The 18690-nt window shown below is 50.9% G+C and overlaps 2 protein-coding genes across 2 annotated transcripts; both read left to right on the top strand.

Annotated features, from left to right (window-relative positions):
- Window positions 1-886: 886 nt before the first annotated feature.
- Window positions 887-3981, top strand: LOC105028803 (actin-related protein 2/3 complex subunit 5). Its single transcript, XM_010901813.3, has 4 exons — window positions 887-1143; window positions 1648-1720; window positions 2563-2739; window positions 3438-3981. Exons 1-4 carry the CDS (start codon window positions 1004-1006, stop codon window positions 3498-3500), a joined length of 453 nt encoding a protein of 150 aa, XP_010900115.1. The 5' UTR covers window positions 887-1003; the 3' UTR covers window positions 3501-3981.
- A 7463-nt stretch (window positions 3982-11444) lies between these two features.
- LOC117593914 (vegetative cell wall protein gp1-like) lies at window positions 11445-12464 on the top strand (the record flags this gene model as incomplete). The annotated part of the gene is made up of 1 exon (XM_034290613.1): window positions 11445-12464. A coding segment is annotated over one exon (1020 nt), but the record flags the coding sequence as incomplete, so codon positions are not given.
- Between the last annotated feature and the right edge of the window lie 6226 nt (window positions 12465-18690).

Below are 18690 nucleotides of genomic sequence, written 5' to 3'. Positions count from 1 at the left end.
TAGTCTCAAGTTGACGCTGACTGACGGGCAGATGGACACGTAACAGGATATTTGGTCAACGCTCCAAAAGCACAGCCTTGAAAATGACCACCAGCATTGAATCAGCACCTCTGTGGCCCCAGTCTAAACAAAAACTGTACGGTGTGAGCTTAACAAAGTTGGAATTTATGACAGGGCTAACATCCAGAAACCCTCTGTATCTAACAGCAACATACAACGATGCATAACTTGGTCTCTTGAGCACAAAATCTTGACCCCTGAGTAATGGAAAAAAGTAATAGGGTTTGATTATTCACGTTTCATCCTATTTCCTACATCCTGACGGGTTCATGTTTGGAGAAAGCCAAAGGATGCCTTTGGCCCCCAGCGATGCCAACTGTTACACATGGTGGGGGATCCGTAATTGTGTGGGAAGCCATCTCATGGGAGTCACTGATTAAGATGATTGCTCTGCATGGTTGTATAATGATCAAGGAATATTAGTCCATTTTACAAGAACAGATGCACCCCATTGTGTAAACACTGTACCCCATGATGTTCCAATATTCCAGGATGATATTGCTCCTATACACACTGCTAAACAAATTCAACAGTGGTTTTTTGAACAACAGGATGATGCCAATTGCCTTCCATGGCCTCCCCCAATCACCAGACCTAAACACCATCGAAACTTCAAGAAAAGTTCTGGTAGGCAAAGTGCAAAGAACTGAACACATTTCTTCAATAACAGTGCATTAGCCCACTTCACAGTTCAGGGCATGAATGACGGCATTCCAAGAAGAGCTAGCGTTTTCTTGTCCTCTAATGCCATCTACTGTCACTTACGTGCATTGCTCCATTTAGATAATAGACATTAACCACTAGAGGGCGCCTTCTATGCGGAAGTTAAGCTGTCAGTGCAAGACAGGAAACCAAAGCAGAATTTTTTGAACTGTAGCAAGAGCACAGACACAGTGCAGTATTGTCCGCAATACCTCTTTAAACAACAAAAGGTGCCGTCAAAATGTCGAAGAATACTGATTCGAACCAGTTCAGGAAGGTAGATGTTGACGAGTACGACGAGAACAAATTCGTTGACGATGAGGATAATGGAGAGAGTCAGGTCGGTCCAGATGAAGCAGAAGTGGATTCGCTGATCAGACAATATCCTTTACACCGATTTGATTTATTACATTTAACGGAGTGGCGTAAAGCCGATGCAATTTTTCTACAGCGTTGCAATGCATACCCTCTGCCTAGTGGTGTTAGTTGCAATTTTGCAAATTATTATTCGCGTGTAATACTCAAGTCAAGGGCGTGGTGCTTCCATGCCATTCTACCTTTATTTTTTTGTATTTTGTTAAATCTGGTATTTGTCTTAAGTATGAGATCGTGTTAGTGGTTGTAGGAGTTCTGGGAGGAATAGTCGAATCGTGACATTAAGACATTTTGTTTTAAAGCATGTTCAGGCAAGTTGGGGGGTGGTAAGGAAGTAAATTCCACCAGTCAGTCAGTCAGTCTGTCTGTCCGTTGTCCGTGAGTCAGTCACCGAGTTTCTGAAACATAAAAGCGACGTGATTCAAAGAGAGGCAAATCAAACAGACCAATCTTCTCTCATCAGTGTGACACTGTCACAGTCTGCCTGTTTTCCTTAACATTTTGATGCACAGGGAACCTGATGGAAGCTCTACAGGCAGTGCTGAAGAATCCCCCCATCAATACCAAAAACCAAAATGTTAAGGTGGGCCTTGATGACAGTAACACCACACAAAATCTTAATAAACAGCCACTATCGTTTTTGGAACTGTACTGGTTGCCTGTAACGCAGTGGTTCTCAACTCCAGGCCCTGGGACCCAAAGTACTGCTGGTTATCATTCTAGATATTCTAAATATTTACTAATTTAGACTTGGAACACATGGTGAATTCAATGAACTATCTTGCAGAATAGAAAACAAGCAGCAGTCTGGGTCCCCAGGCTTGGAGTTAAGAACCCCTGCTGGAACAGACCGTGGTGTTCAGTCATGTTCCTTTTATTTTTACACTTCTCTATATTTTGTTTTTCACACATGATGACATCATTCAGTTAAAGCTGCACTAGGTTGGATCTTTGCAATTACTCACTGGTCAGAAAGCGGTTCCGCGTCAGTGCCCAGTAGCGAATTAAGTTCCTGATAATAATATGAAACTTAGAATTACCTGTTCCAAAAAACAAAACAATGTTGTTCTTAGCCTTTCTATTGTTAGGAAGCTTAGCATACCTGGTGGCTAGCTATAGAGAGCTAGCCTAAGTCTTCTTTCGCTTCTTTGGCTGGAAAGTAGCGGCACGCTCCAATAATTATAAACTGGACTGAACTGCCTGTGTTGCTAAACAACTCTTAGGGGGCCTCATTAGTTTATACATGTTTATAGGGGACAAAACTTTTGTTTATTAACAGAAAAAAACTCCTACCTAGTACATGGTTAAGGCATGTTAATGTGTCTACTTCTGTAGCAGAAGATATAAAAATTGCAGTGTTTGTTTGTGCGCGTGTGTTTGTGCGCATGTGTTTGTGCGTGTGTGCGTGCGTGCATGCGGTAATAGGATCGTGCTGAGGCTCTGGTGCTCAAAGTGCTGACCGCCTTCAAAAGTGGCGACATTGAGAAAGCTGTCCAGTCACTGGACAAGAATGGAGTTGACCTGCTCATGAAGTACATCTACAAGGGCTTCGAGACGCCCTCTGAAAACAGCAGTGCTACACTGCTGCAGTGGCATGAAAAGGTAAGACCCTTGGTGGTGTGTTGGTGTATGGCTGGAAGGCCAGGGTGTATGGCTGGAAGGCCAGGGTGTATGGCTGGAAGGCCAGGGTGTGTGTGGCTGGAAGGCAAGGGTGTGTGTGGCTGGAAGGCCAGGGTGTATGTGGCTGGAAGGCCAGGGTGTATGTGGCTGGAAGGCCAGGGTGTATGTGGCTGGAAGGCCAGGGTGTATGTGGCTGGAAGGCCAGGGTGTATGTGGCTGGAAGGCCAGGGTGTATGTGGCTGGAAGGCCAGGGTGTATGTGGCTGGAAGGCCAGGGTGTATGGCTGGAAGGCCAGGGTGTATGGCTGGAAGGCCAGGGTGTGTGTGGCTGGAAGGCCAGGGTGTGTGTGGCTGGAAGGCAAGGGTGTGTGTGGCTGGAAGGCCAGGGTGTATGTGGCTGGAAGGCCAGGGTGTATGTGGCTGGAAGGCCAGGGTGTATGTGGCTGGAAGGCCAGGGTGTATGTGGCTGGAAGGCCAGGGTGTATGTGGCTGGAAGGCCAGGGTGTATGTGGCTGGAAGGCCAGGGTGTATGGCTGGAAGGTGTGTGTGTGTGTGTGTACTTCTGTCTGCCACATGATTGATGACACAAGTGGATTTCCTTTACGAATGAATGACGCTGAAGTAAACATGCACTGTAGTTTAGGCGGCAGATCCATGCAGTGGTGTTTGTGTGTGTTCTAGGCCCTCTCTGCTGGAGGAGTCGGCTCCATCGTGAGAGTTCTGACTGCCAGGAAGACTGTGTAAAGCCGTCCTGGGCGCGACTGACTGCCACTGGGACCAAACACTCAGGGGATGTGCTGGCCATAAAATCCCCAAGGCCTGTACTCATTTAGCGTCTCGGAGAACGCGTGCTGAACTAGGATCGGTTTTGCCTTTTTTAGATAGGATTTAATAAAATCGTAGGACCGGGAAAATCTGATTTTAGTTTGGCACTTATATCCAGAGACACTTTATGAGTACTTTACTCGAAAACAGGTTTTCTCTCAACACCCACAAGGGTGCAAGATTATATCAGTGTTACTGTCGCAAATGGCCCCTTGAGAAGTTAAAATGCTAAAAGATATTTGATCAGAATCCAATGTCAGATTATTTTGTGTCTTTTGGTCAAAGAAAATGAGGAATACTCTTACTGTCAAATTTACATAGTCATGATGCCTTTAAAAAATCTGCCATTTTCCGAGGTGGATTTGGTTCTGTCGTCACGTGTGTAGATGTCACCATGCAGTAAGCTTCCATTTCCTCTCATATAGAGATCAGTTTGTGTGTGATTATGCTGGGACAAGTTGACCTGATTTTAGGTCTGTTTGTCCTGTCAGAGCCAAGTCCTACTTGGCTCTGATTAACAGCGCTGACAGGTTAGGGACAGCAATGTTACCAACAAGTCCTTAGCAATGTAGTGATGCTCTCACATTTTCCTGTACAAAAGTCCCAGAGGACATCCTTTTTTTATTTCACAAATTCCAACTAGCAAATAAACCATGTCTTCAATTTTCCACCTGTATATTTTAGGAAATATGTTACTGTAGTGTAAAGTGAAAACGTTCTAAATCCAATGACCAAATGCCTTATCAAAATGTTTTTATATGTACAATATAACCTTTCTGGATATAATAAACAGAAATCTGACTATATTCTGTTTGTTTTTTTTATTATTTCTGGGGATTAAAAATGTCCATTACATTTGAAATAATTGATACACTATTATTCTGCTTATAATTTGTTCTGCATGTAATATCTGCCTATCTACTCTATCACCTCACCTCTCTTTTTCTGTCTCGTGTCACTTGTATCTTACAAATGTTGCTGTACCTTAAAATTTTTCTGTCAGTCAAGAAAGGAAACTAAATCCATCACTGCATTGAAATGAAGGAATTCACAATATATAATTTTACTATTGAAATCTACTGGCATAGACCGAGCAAGCTTAGTTGATTCAAAAATGAGGTAGTTTAGATATTTAGAGATGAATGACACTGAACCGGTAACACAACAGTTACTGTAAATGTAAACATGTCTCTTGTACAGCATCCATATTAGGAACGTTATCATTCCTCCCCAGAAACTCTGTTCTTCCTCCTCCTCGGTCATCAGACCTCCCCCGGTCAAACGTCACCCCTGCCCTAGTTAAGTATCCGCTCTCCCCTTGACAAACATCACCCGTTTAAGCTTCAGTCCTCCCCTGGTCAATCATCAGTCCTCCCCTGGTCAATCATCAGTCCTCCCCTGGTCAATCATCAGCACTCCCCTTGTCAATCATCAGCACTCCCCTTGTCAATCATCAGCCCTCCCCTTGTCAATCATCAGTCCTCCCCTGGTCAATCATCAGTCCTCCCCTGGTCAATCATCAGTCCTCCCCTTGTCAATCATCAGCACTCCCCTTGTCAATCATCAGTCCTCCCCTTGTCAATCATCAGCACTCCCCTTGTCAGTCGTCAATCTTACCGTTGTCAATCGTCAGCCCTCCTCCAGTCAAACATCAGCAATCCCCTTAGTAAAGTATCAGTCAAAATATACGATTTTCCCCAGCGAATAAAACGAGCAGAAAAACTGGAACTATTATCACATGGACTCAATACAGAAGAGGTGCTAGCTTGTCTAAGGTAAGATCAATTTGAAAATTATGTTTTTCGCTCTCATAATTACAAAATGTCAACTTTATTGAAATATTGTTGTATACTTGCTTAGCTGACGATTGACCAGGGGAGGATTGAGGATTGACCAGGGGAGGGTTGAAGATTGACCAGGGGAGGACTGACGATTGACCAGGGGAGGACTGACGATTGACCAGGGGAGGACTGACGATTGACCAGGGGAGGACTGAAGCTTAAACGGGTGATGTTTGACAAGGGGAGAGCGGATACTTGACCAAGGGGAAGGTGACATTTGACCGGGGGAGGTATGATGACCGAGGAGGAGGAAGAACAGAGTTTCTTGGGAGGAATGATAATGTTCCCAGGTGACCCAGGTGGTAGGTCCCTTTTAGTCTCCTACAGCTCTTGCTGTGCCTCCTGTTGGGATCTTGTTGCAGACACCATCTGATCAGCTTACATTCTACGTGGTGAAGGAACAGTGATGGTGGGCTGGTCTTCAGACACCTTCTCAAATGAATATTTGTCTTTGGAGACCTTTAATAAAGTTATGTATACACAAGTACAAAATACGCACTCAAACATAACAGAAATGTTGGATTCTCTTTCCCTCTCTCTACTGGATGCAGTTCATCAGTAAAGTTATTTCAGATCATTGTTTATACTCTCACTGTTGGTCAATCCCTTGTTCAGCTGCCGGCACCCTGCAATAATGTCAGCCTCATTGTTGGAAGGTAGACGTCCACACACCATGATATAGAGCAGTACCCCCAGTGACCAGATGGTGGCGGTGCGGCCCTGGTACTCATCACTACGCAACCACTGGAGGACAGAACTGCTCTGTGCCTGGAGGGCAAATACGCAAGGCCTGGTCTAAGATGGGAGCTGTAACCCGTTCATATGCAGTTTCTGAGTAAAATCCACTTCTCTGAAGTGTATCTGTTTAAGTCAGTGATTAATAATTTACTACAAATAACAGCCCTAACAATAATAAAAATACTAATTTGTTATTAGTAAATAGCTTTACTCACACTGTGAGTTATAGGTGGGCCTGCCATGTGTGATGCGTTTTCCACACGTGACAGAGGGACTTCGGTGTACCTAGATTTAAAGGTCTGTGTGGTCGTGCCGACCGCTTACCTACCAGGTTCACATATGGCTCGGCCGTTGCCCTGGTTCCGTACTTTATGGCCACCTGAATGAAAAGCAGCACAATTAAAAACAAATCCTGATTTCCTGTGCTTTTACATCTCTACGGAAAACACTTGAATGTTGTCCTGGTAATCCAGCCGTATGACTGGAGTAAGAAATCAACATGGAATTGGCATGAGCTTCACCGTTGACCATCACTCTGGCAAATACCGACCCATAACCTCCTTCACCCAGCATGCTCGCCGCTGTGTAAAGAGACTCAAATCGGCCTGTAAGTAATACAGTTTTGCATGTGACAAAGCTCAGCATACACAGAACATTGAGACTATTCGTCTGACTGCCACGGAAGCCGGACAGCACTAAACCATCTGGGCCCAGTGTAGCGCGTAGCCGGGTCTTACCGGGGTTGGGTCCATGGTGAAATGTGCTGGAGTCTGAGAAGGATGATGATGTCCCAGAGCTAACTTGTGGTTTGTGTAGTGAGTTCATCACCTGGGCTCTCCTCTGTCGGGTAAGGTGATGCACAATCATGGGTCTCTCAGGACTGGTGGTTATATCGTTTTGACTCCTCCCTCCCTCCAAGGACCACTTTTCCTCCCCCGGTTTTTCTCCCCTGTTGGGTGTTGGCACGACGCCATCCCAGGACCAACCCTCCTCTCCTCCCTCCCCTCGGTGCGGAGCAGGACAGGACTCCGCTGTTCTCTTCCATGTCCTCCTCCTCCTCCTCCTCCTTGGTCTCCCCTCCCTCTCTACTGGCTGGAGCGTGAATCTCATCCAGCGCATGCGGAGCTGCGGCTCTGGGCCTGAGTCTGTATGTGTACGTCTGCTGGACGTCTCACTTTGACTCCTGCGTCATCTCGGGAGTGATGACTCGTCCCCCTGTGTCCCTGGCTTTGCCTCGCTCCCTGGGCTGCATCTATCGGACCGCGCTGGTTTTCACCTGTCGGTTCTTGGCTCTGGACGGAGCAGTAGGTTCCTTGTTGGTGGGATCACTGCCTTTTAGTCCAGGTGTCGTTCGGCCTCTTGCGTTCTCCCTTGGTTGAGAACGTTCTGACCCTGAGCCCTGATATCTCTGGCAACAGCTGAGCTGCCTGACCTAGTGTTCTACTACCTTCTCTCTCCTGTCTTTCTCCTTCTCTCTCCTGTCTTTCTCCTTCTCTCTCCCGATGGTTCCCTATCACTGCCAGAGCGGGACCAGCTTCTGCCAGCTTCTTTCTCGTTTTCCTCTCTGTTCTCACTCTCCTCTTCAATCACTGACTCTCTCCTCTGCTGACATCTAGGAGCTTTGTCCCTCACCATCTGAGAGTGGCGTCTCTTGATAATGTTGTGGAGCATTTAGTCTCCTTTTGTGTGGAGACCCAAGCCTCTTCACAGAGTCTGCTTCCAGTCTTTCATGAGGAGGGCGTCTCCTTGTCTTTCCAGAGGTGACCAGTGGTGGCCTGCGCCTCCTCCTGGGCTGTAGTTGGGGAGAGTCTTTCCTCTCTGTGGCACCTGAGGCTTCTAATGGGCAGGGGCCAGTGGCCGGTGAGTCTCTGGTCGTGGACAGAGGTCGTCCACAAAGCACCCTATGCCTCCCATGAACTGGCAGGGTAAAAAAGAGCTTCTTTATTTCTAAATAGCTTTTCTAACACCAAGGCCCAGACAAACAAAAAACAAACCATTCAAAACCCAGAACATTGTAAGCAATCAACAATCAACGGAGTTGTCGTCAGAACCGGTAGCTTAGAGAACACTAGAAAAGTCTAACTTCAGTCTTGTTTTTTAAACTGTTTCTATGGTAGCCAACCAGTCTTAAGTCTGTGGTCTTATAACATGGAGGAATAGCAGGCATATTTATGATATTAAAATAGCCAAGGGTATTCATATTTATAGCATGACATGGCTGCAGCTCATTGTAAATATGTTTTTAAAACATCAATTATTTGAACCTACCAAATCCAGCTGATGGACTAGACAACTTGCTGGCAGACATACCTTATGATCCAGTTTGCAGTTTAGCCTGGCAGAGCATCACCAGAGAAGATACCTAGTGTCTAGTGGGTTCAATGGGTCACAGACTTTAGGCGGTTATTGTATACAAATGACAAGCAACCAAATTCAAAAAATAAGTGCTTCATTTGGACAATATATAATTTTCTCCAAATGTGGGCAGAAAACATTCAAAAACTAGTCAATTATAAATATTTAATCCAATGTAGACAAATAGCCTTGAGTAAAAGCTGTCACGTCCTGGCTGTGCCCCTAGCCATCTCTGCGCTGGGCTCGGGGCATAGCCAGGACAGGACAGGAGGTGGCCTTTAGCCACCTCTACTCCTTTTTTTGGTTTCCCCAATTGGAGGCAGGTGTTAGTCATTGCCTCCAATTGGGGACCCTATTTAAGTTTAGTTTGTAGGCCCCAAGGCGTGGTTCATTTTGGTTTTGTTTATCCTGTGTAAGGAATACCCACGTCACTGGTTGCTGCTTTTTGTTTTGTTGGAGTCCTGCATTCTTTATTTTGTATTAAATGGATTACCTTACCTACCTCTACTCTGCGCCTGTGTCCTCTTCATCCCACAACCGTGACAGAATGAACCACCACCAAGAGACACAGCAGAAATGGACGGTAGGGGAACTCCTCGGTTGGCCGGACAGCGACACCGAGGAGGAGGAGAACCCCTACTGTCCTCTGCGGCACACCGGGCCTCCACAGCATCCACCCCGGAGGAGACGTCGACGGAGGCGACGTAAGCAAACCTCCGTGTGTCCGCCCCAAGAATTTCTTGGCGGGGTGCTGTGGGGGCAGGCGGAATGGAAGGACGCGGCCGTGCCACCCGTGCTCACGTGTGGGGTAGTCCAGGTGCCCCAGCCCTGCCCGGTGCCAGCTCCTAGGCGTCGGGCAACAACGCCGGGGGGGCCTATGAGGGCTTTCCCTGATGTTGGGAGATGTGAGGACTGGTGGGGCTATCGGGACCCGCCGTACCGGTTCTCGCAGCCAGCGCCCCCTGCTGCCCGGGAGCCGCAGCCAGCGCCCCCCGCTGCCCGGGAGCCGCAGCCAGCGCCCCCCGCTGCCCGGGAGCCGCAGCCTGCGCCCCCCGCTGCCCGGAAGCCGCAGCCTGCGCCCCCCGCTGCCCGGAAGCCGCAGCCTGCGCCCCCCGCTGCCCGGAAGCCGCAGCCTGCGCCCCCCGCTGCCCGGAAGCCGCAGCCAGCGCTCCCCGCTCCCTGGGAGCCGCAGCCAGCGCCGCCAGCGCCCCCCGCTGCCTGGGAGCCGCAGCCAGCGCCCCCCGCTGCCTGGGAGCCGCAGCCAGCGCCCCCTGCTGCCCGGGAGCCGCAGCCAGCGCTCCCCGCTCCCTGGGAGCCGCAGCCAGCGCTCCCCGCTCCCTGGGAGCCGCAGCCAGCGCCGCCAGCAACCCCTGCTGCTTGGGAGCCGCAGCCAGCGCCCCCCGCTGCTTGGGAGCTGCAGCCAGCGTCCCCCGCTGCCTGGGAGCCGCAGCCAGCGCCGCCAGCGCCCCCTGCTGCTTGGGAGCCGCAGCCAGCGCCCCCCGCTGCTTGGGAGCTGCAGCCAGCGCCCCCCGCTGCCTGGGAGCCGCAGCCAGCGCCGCCAGCGCCCCCTGCTGCCCGGGAGCCGCAGCCAGCGCCCCCCGCTGCCTGGGAGCCGCAGCCAGCGCCGCCAGCGCCCCCTGCTGCCCGGGAGCCGCAGCCAGCGCCCCCCGCTGCCTGGGAGCCGCAGCCAGCGCTCCCCGCTGCTTGGGAGCCGCAGCCAGCGTCCCCCGCTGCTTGGGAGCCGCAGCCAGTGCCCCCCGCTGCCTGGGAGACGCAGTCAGCGCTGCCAGCGCCCCCCGCTGCCCAGTGGCCTCCGCCGCCAGCTCCTCCCGCTGCCCAGTGGCCTCCGCCGCCAGCTCCACCCGCTGCCCAGTGGCCTCAGCCGCCAGCTCCACCCGCTGCCCAGTGGTCTCAGCCGCCAGCTCCACCCGCTGCCCAGTGGCCTCAGCCGCCAGCTCCTCCCGCTGCCCAGTGGCCTCAGCCGCCAGCTCCTCCCGCTGCCCAGTGGCCTCAGCCGCCAGCTCCACCCGCTGCCCAGTGGCCTCAGCCGCCAGCTCCACCCGCTGCCCAGTGGCCTCAGCCGCCAGCTCCTCCCGCTGCCCAGTGGCCTCAGCCGCCAGCTCCTCCCGCTGCCCAGTGGCCTCAGCCGCCAGCTCCACCCGCTGCCCAGTGGCCTCAGCCGCCAGCTCCACCCGCTGCCCAGTGGCCTCAGCCGCCAGCTCCACCCGCTGCCCAGTGGCCTCAGCCGCCAGCTCCTCCCGCTGCCCTGTTTTCGCCGCCGCCAGGACCCGCCGTGGACTGGCCGCCGCCCGGGCCCGTGGATGACTGGCCGCCGCCGCCCGGGCCCGCGGATGACTGGCCGCCGCCGCCCGGGCCCGCGGATGACTGGCCGCCGCCGCCCGGGCCCGCGGATGACTGGCCGCCGCCGCCGCCCGGGCCCGCGGATGACTGGCCGCCGCCGCCCGAGCCAGAGGATGACTGGTCGCCGCCGCCCGGGGCCGTGGATGACTGGCCGCCGCCGCCCGAGCCAGCGGTTGACTGGCCGCCCGAGGCCGCGGATGACTGGCCGCCGCCGCACGAGGCCGCGGATGACTGGCCGCCGCCCGAGCCCGCGGTGGACTGGCCGCCTTGTCCCGCAGCGCCTTCACCTGCCCAGGAGCCCCCGCATCGTCCTACGGCGCCCTCGCCTGTCCCGGCCTCAGCGGCGCCCTCGCCTGTCCCGGCCTCAGCGGCGCCCTCGCCTGTCCCGGCCTCAGCGGCGCCCTCGCCTGTCCCGGCTCTCCCTGACCCTCCGCCGGCTCTCCCTGACCCTCCGCCGGCTTCCCTGTCTCCGGCTCCTTCGCCGGCTCTCCCACAGGGTTCTGACCCTCCGGCGGCTCCCCCGGCTCCTGCTCCTCCACCGGCTCCTATTCCCCCGCCAGCTCCCCCGTCTCCTGCTCCTCCGCCGGCTCCTGCTCCCCCGCCGGCCGTCAACCCTCCGCCGGCTCCCCCGGCTCCTGCTCCTCCGCCGGCTGCCGACCTGCTGCCGGCTCCTATTCCTCCGCCGGCTCCCCTGTCTCCTATGCCTCCGCCGGCTCCTATTCCTCCGCCGGCTCCCCCGTCTCCTATTCCTCTGCCTGCTCCTATTCCTCCGCCGGCTCCCCCGGCTCCTACTCCTCCGCCGGCTCTTCCGCCGGCTCCGGACCCTCCGCCGGCTCTTCCGCCGACTCTTCCGCCGGCTCCGGACCCACCGCCGGCCCTTCCGCCGGCTCCGGACCCTCCGCCGGCTCCCCCGGCTCCTGCTCCTCCACCGGCTCCTGCTCCTCCACCGGCTCCTGCTCCTCCGCCGGCTCCTACTCCTCCGCCGGCTCTTCCGCCGGCTCCTGACCCTCCACCGGTTTCCCCGTCTCCTACTCCTCCGCCGGCTCTTCCGCAGGCTCCTGACCCTCCGCCGGCTCCCCCGTCTCCTATTCCTCCGCCGGCTCCCCCGGCTCCTACTCCTCCGCCGGCTCTTCCGCCGGCTCCGGACCCTCCGCCGGCTCCCCCGGCTCCTGCTCCTCCACCGGCTCCTATTCCCCCGCCGGCTCCCCCGTCTCCTGCTCCTCCGCCGGCTCCTACTCCTCCGCCGGCTCTTCCGCCGGCTCCTGACCCTCCGCCGGTTTCCCCATCTCCTGCTCCTCCGCCGGCTCTTCCGCCGGCTCTGGACCCTCCGCCGCCTCCCCCGGCTCCTGCTCCTCCGCCGGCTCCTATTCCCCCGCCGGCTCCCCCGTCTCCTACTCCTCCGCCGGCTCTCCCGCCGGCTCCGGACCCTCCGCCGCCTCCCCCGGCTCCTGCTCCTCCGCCGGCTCCTATTCCCCCGCCGGCTCCCCCGTCTCCTGCTCCTCCGCCGGCTCTTCCGCCGGCTCCTGACCCTCCGCCGGTTTCCCCGTCTCCTATTCCTCCACCGGCTCCCCCGGTTCCTGCTCCTCCGCCGGCTGTCGACCCTCCGCCGGTTCCCCCGGCTCCTGCTTCTCCGCCGGCTGTCGACCCGCCGCCGGCTCTCCTGCCGGTTCCTGTCCCTCCGCCGGCTCTCCCGTCTCCTGACCCTCTGCCTCCCTGGCCTGTCCCTGCGGCTCCGCCTCCCCGGCCTGTGCCGGCGGCTCCGGGCGCTGAGCCTCCGCCGGTCCGGGTGTGGTCGTCCCGGTCTTGCGGTCGGGAGCCCGCGCCTTTGGGGGGGGGTACTGTCACGTCCTGGCTGTGCCCCTAGCCATCTCTGCGCTGGGCTCGGGGCATAGCCAGGACAGGACAGGAGGTGGCCTTTAGCCACCTCTACTCCTTTTTTTGGTTTCCCCAATTGGAGGCAGGTGTTAGTCATTGCCTCCAATTGGGGACCCTATTTAAGTTTAGTTTGTAGGCCCCAAGGCGTGGTTCATTTTGGTTTTGTTTATCCTGTGTAAGGAATACCCACGTCACTGGTTGCTGCTTTTTGTTTTGTTGGAGTCCTGCATTCTTTATTTTGTATTAAATGGATTACCTTACCTACCTCTACTCTGCGCCTGTGTCCTCTTCATCCCACAACCGTGACAAAAGCTGAGACTGTCCTGTGTGTCTCAACCTCAAAACAAGAGTATAGAGCCAAGAAGAAAATAACAAATTATTCACTGTCCCAATACTTACCCAGCTCACGTTACTGTATGTAAATATGCTAATCTATTTACAGTAGATATGCTAGAATATGAATAGTTGACTAATCTACACCCTTCAGATTATCACAGGCTTTGCCCTCCACTGGTTGAGTCCATTGTGCGATACATTTCCTAGCATTAGCATATCTGTCAGCTGTGAATTTCAGTACCTTATAATCATGAAAATTCTTATTGGCATGAGACCTCAAATTCCCTGATGTCCAACTGTACAGTTGTTTGACATTCTTTTCATTAGTCCACCATCCCCATTGTTTTCATTACTTGACTGTCTCTGTTCTTTTCAATTGTCCACTGCCTCCATTTGTTTCAATTGTCCACTGTCTCCATTTGTTTCAATTGTCCACTGTCTCCATTTGTTTCAATTGTCCACTGTCTCCATTTGTTTCAATTGTCCACTGTCTCCATTTGTTTTAATTGTCCACTGTCTCCATTTGTTTCAATTGTCCACTGTCTCCATTTGTTTCAATTGTCCACTGTCTCCATTTGTTTCAATTGTCTACGGTCTCCATTCTTTTCATTAGACTACAGTTCCAATTCTTTCGTTGGTCTTCTGTCCTCAACTTTGACCACAAGGAGACACACTGTACTCTGTCTATGTTCCCATCTCAAGTCCATGTCAGTGAACACAATGAGAGATCAAGGAACACAAGTCAATCTCTAGACATTCAGCAATCTAGAGCCACTTTGTGCTTTACCAGGCAGACTCAGACATGGTTCAGACTTTCACAGAGCAGCTCAGTGCTTCATCAGGTCCCTCTGATAAAATAACCTTCAATATTGTCTAAAAGAAAAATAGGGCCCTAGAGCAACACTGCTTCTCTGAAATGCTCTTTATGAACACTGACCCGAAAACACTCTTTAGGCCATAAAAACAAAGCAGCGGAAATGTGATGAGCTTAATGAGAACACTGTGTGGACTTTAAGCACATGCTGGTGATAAGAACCATAGAAAGACAAAATGATTTAGATAAAGGAATCAGTCCAAGATGCTCTGTGAAACACATTCCTGGAAGAGAGAGTATAGTTCATATCATCCCTGGTCAACACTTATTTATCCTCAAGCCGACTTAGCTACACAGACTTTTGTTCAACATGAGAAGATTATTTGTCCTCTTAACAGGTGAGTTTTCCCGCCCATATTGACTGACTTTGATATTACTGTGAATACCTTTGGGTGTATTTGTGTTTGTGTCTCTTCATGATCTTCAGGCAGAAACATTAGTGTGGTTTTGGTACACGTGGTGTGACCGTTACCTTGACCTGTCTGGAATGGAATGGTCGCCTGGGGGTTTTGATCAGTGATGAGATTGTCTGAAATTGACAGGTGGATTTGTGGGATGATGTATGATTGGAAGAAAGGGAGAAGAGGGGTATTTTAGGAAGTGGAAACAAGTGTATTTAGTTATAATGGCCCTTGATTAAAGACATTCTGAAAAATACCAGTTGGATATTTATCATAACATATCTAAATTGCCACCTAAAACTATGTGTTTCTTTAGAATGTTTTTGGTTTTATCATATATACTATGAAATTGGATGATGTAACATACAGACAATGGGGTACCTGTTCTGTTTCATACATTTTGAGTAGACATTTCAAATGTAATTCTAAATCACTGTTTGAATGTTGCCATTAGTCCACCATTATGAATTGCTCCTTTTCAGTTTCTGTGGTCCTGGTTTCCTGTTTTCATGAGGGAGACGTCCTGTGTGCGTCTGGGAAATGTGTCCCTGGTGATGTTGCCTGTGATTTCAGGCAGGACTGTGAGGAAGAGTTCTGTGGTGCGTCTCTCTTCCTACACCAACAGCTACTCAGCCAAACTCTGAGCTATCCAGTTATATACTTTTAAACTATTTTTTTATATTATTTTTGTATATTTTTATCTGAAAGTGACCGGAACCAGTTGCTAAATACCTTCTGTCTGATTTTCTTTTTTTTATCCTGTTATTGTCAGAGGTTCTCTCGCCTCATCCCAGCCTTAAGGCTGAGTCATATTCACAAACTAACAAAAAATCTATAAAAGTAACGTTTCAGTTTCTTCCATTTGGGGCCTTATGAACGTGACCTTGCTGTCCCCTCTCAGGGTCGTGTGATTTTGAGTCCCACTCTTGTGGCTGGAAGGACATCAGTGTGGGACAGTATCGCTGGAGATGGGAGATGGCCAACATCAGCCTGATACCAGGACAGGACCATACCACAGGATCACCATGGGGTAAATGTCTCCATAAACACACACACAAACACACACACACACACACACAGTACTTGACCTGTTTAATCCAGGTGTTTATGTGTCACAGGTCATGTCATGCATGTGAAAAATGAATCGCGTCCAGGCTTTACAAAGGCTGTGTTGGAGTATTCAGTCAACAAAACAGGGGCCCTGGGATGCCAGATCAGGTAAGAATAAATAGTCAGAGTCTCCCTTTGGTAAATAGATAGTTTAATCATTGCATAAGAAAAGTAATTGTTGTGCTGAAGATGCACCTCAATGTTTCAGCTTCTGGTCATTCCTCATTTATGACATGGGTTCGTCAACTAATCTGTATCTGAAGATGATCCGAGGCTCTGTGACCACTGATCTCCTGCACATAAAGCCTCAGCAAACTAATGAATGGCGGAAATCCACAGCCTTCATTGGTAATCAACCAGGAGGTTTTAAGGTTGGCATTGAAAACTAACACACACGCACAAACACATGCTCGCACACACACACACACACACACACACACACACACACACACACACACACACCCTCGCACGCACACACACATGTTAAATGCACATTTGACAACAAAGCCATTTTTCCGACCCTCATGCAGAGTGACTTACAGTAAATTGATAACAGCACACATGTTCATGTTCTCTGTCTTGCTCTCTTTAGTTAGTGTTTTATGTGGAGCCGTCATATTTCGGTGCAAAGGACGTCGTGCTGGATGATATCAGCTTTGACAGGTGCAGGGAGGGGGACATACCGACAGGTTCCCAAAACCTCACATGTGACTTTGAGAAAGACACCTGTGCCTGGTAATGATATTACAGTAGCACCCGTTCACTCGCTGTCATCCATTATCTTCCCCATAATCATCCGTATTATAATGACCATCCGTGTAATCATCATTCTCATCATCCTTATCCTCATATTTGTTCTGGTCCTCATCATCCCGTCCCAATAATCATTCTTATTTTCATCAAATCATCATCATCCTCAATCTGTCTTCCTGGTATGTTTGAAGGTACCCAGACCAGACCACTTCCCATCTGTGGAAAAGATCACCAGGAAAAGACCACACATCTGGCTCTGGTACGGCTGAGTGTTACCAAAACCTCATAGTCTGTAGAGAGTCTCTTTGATAAACAGAGAGGGAGAGATGAGGAGATGAGGAGATGAGGAGATGAGGAGATGGAGAGATGAGGAGATGAAGAGATGAGAGATGGAGAGATGAGGAGATGGAGAGATGAGAAGATGGAGAGATGAGCAGCTGGAGAAATAGAAATATGAAGAGATGGAGAGATAAAGATGGTTTTCAACAAATGCTATTGACTTTGTACTTTTCTTTGTATGTTTTTTTTTTGGAGTTTGCTATTCTCAGCTAATTAAATTTTTTATTGTTTGGGTTTCATTAATGTGGTCATATGTAATCTGTGCGTGTGTGTGTACATGCGTGTGTGTGTGGTGTGTGGGTATGTGTGTATTGTGATGCCAGGTTATTTCATGTCCAACAACCCTACCAGAAATCCAGACCCATCGTCAACAGCCAGACTCATCAGCTACCCTCAACCAGCAGGCACAATGTGTGTTAGCTTCTGGTATCGTATATATGGCAGTAATATTGGTAAGACCATTGCATAATGGTGACATTAAATATTTTAAGACAATTACTGTATGTGTTACGTCTCTTTAACAATGTAATTCAAGAGGCGTCAGGCTTTCAGGAAGCAGAGGGACCTCAATACTCAGTACTTCTACAGACCAACAGACAATGTGGTTCTGTTCCAGGCTCATTGAGGTTCCTCACTAAGTCATCAGGGGAACCAGAGACTGTTGTGTGGATCAGACACGGAACTCAGGGGAACAAGTGGCGCTTTGCAGACCTCACCTTTACTACTGACGCTCCACTACAGGTACTATGCCTGTTTGATATACCTCATATGTATCATACCTCTTGCAGTGTATAGAATACCTCACAGCATAGTCTCCTACACTGGAACAATCTGGAAGAGTTGTGTGGTATCAGCTTTACAAACAGGAAGAGTTTTGTGGTATCAGCTTTACAAACAGGGAGAGTTATGTGGTATCAGCTTTACAAACAGGGAGAGTTATGTGGTATCAGCTTTACAAACAGGAAGAGTTGTGTGGTATCAGCTTTACAAACAGGAAGAGTTTTGTGGTATCAGCTTTACAAACAGGGAGAGTTATGTGGTATCAGCTTTACAAACAGGAAGAGTTGTGTGGTATCAGCTTTACAAACAGGAAGAGTTGTGTGGTATCAGCTTTACAAACAGGAAGAGTTGTGTGGTATCAGCTTTACAAACAGGAAGAGTTGTGTGGTATCAGCTTTACAAACAGGAAGAGTTGTGTGGTATGCGTAGTGTTGGGGAGATCAGGGTAATCTGGCTGTTAAAGCATCTGACCAGTAACCCAAATGTCAGTAGATTAAATGCCCTAGCAGGCAAGGTAAAAACTGTAATTCCGGTAGTTGGGAAAAAACAGCCCCAAAAAAAAATGTAAATAGTTTGTTTTGATTTTGGTACGCAAAGCACAAACATAATTCATTTGAACTAAGTCCCATCTATACTTTTCAGTTCATTCTGGAAACTGTGGTAGATGGCAAGGTGGGCAGCATTGCCATTGATGATGTGGTAGTTAGCCGAAGCGCGGATGGCTCCTGTCCCCCTGAGAGAGAGTGCACCTTCCAGGGGTCCCTGTGCGGCCTGCGGGCGGACACGTCTGGAAACTTCAGCTGGGACAGAAACGCCGGAGTCCTGGCGGCCAATACCTCCAGCCCAGCCCTTGACCACACCCTGGGCACTGAAGTGGGTGAGGGAGACACAAGTTTTTGTACACACGCCCGCACGTGCACACACACACATTTAAACATCCACCCAAACACACCGTCACCTTGTCTGGGTTGTTGTTATGTTCCCCAGGCTACTACTTGAGTGCTCAGCTGTGGAAGCGCCCGGGCGGCAGCAGGGGCCGAATGGTGACCGGGGCTAACGAGGCCACCCCTCCCAGTGGAGAGTGCTGGATGTTCTGGTACCACATGGAGGGTGGCGCCGCAGCGGAGCTCAACATCTACTTGCAGCCCCTAAAATCTTCCAGGTCCCCTACACGACTCTGGTACAGGAGCGGAGACCAGGGAAGCCGCTGGAGACACGGCCGAGTCACCATACTGAGCCCGGATATAGCCTACCAGGTGCAGGTTGACTCTGTTGGTACTGGTACTACTGGTACTGCTGCTGCTAGACCTACCTCTGCTGGTACTCATCTTAGTACTATTTATACT

The sequence above is a fragment of the Esox lucius genome, chromosome 3 (assembly GCF_011004845.1).
Source record: "Esox lucius isolate fEsoLuc1 chromosome 3, fEsoLuc1.pri, whole genome shotgun sequence".
Lineage (NCBI taxonomy): Eukaryota > Metazoa > Chordata > Actinopteri > Esociformes > Esocidae > Esox > Esox lucius.
Note: the sequence above shows the minus strand (reverse complement) of the source record. Positions and strands in the feature narration are given on the sequence as shown.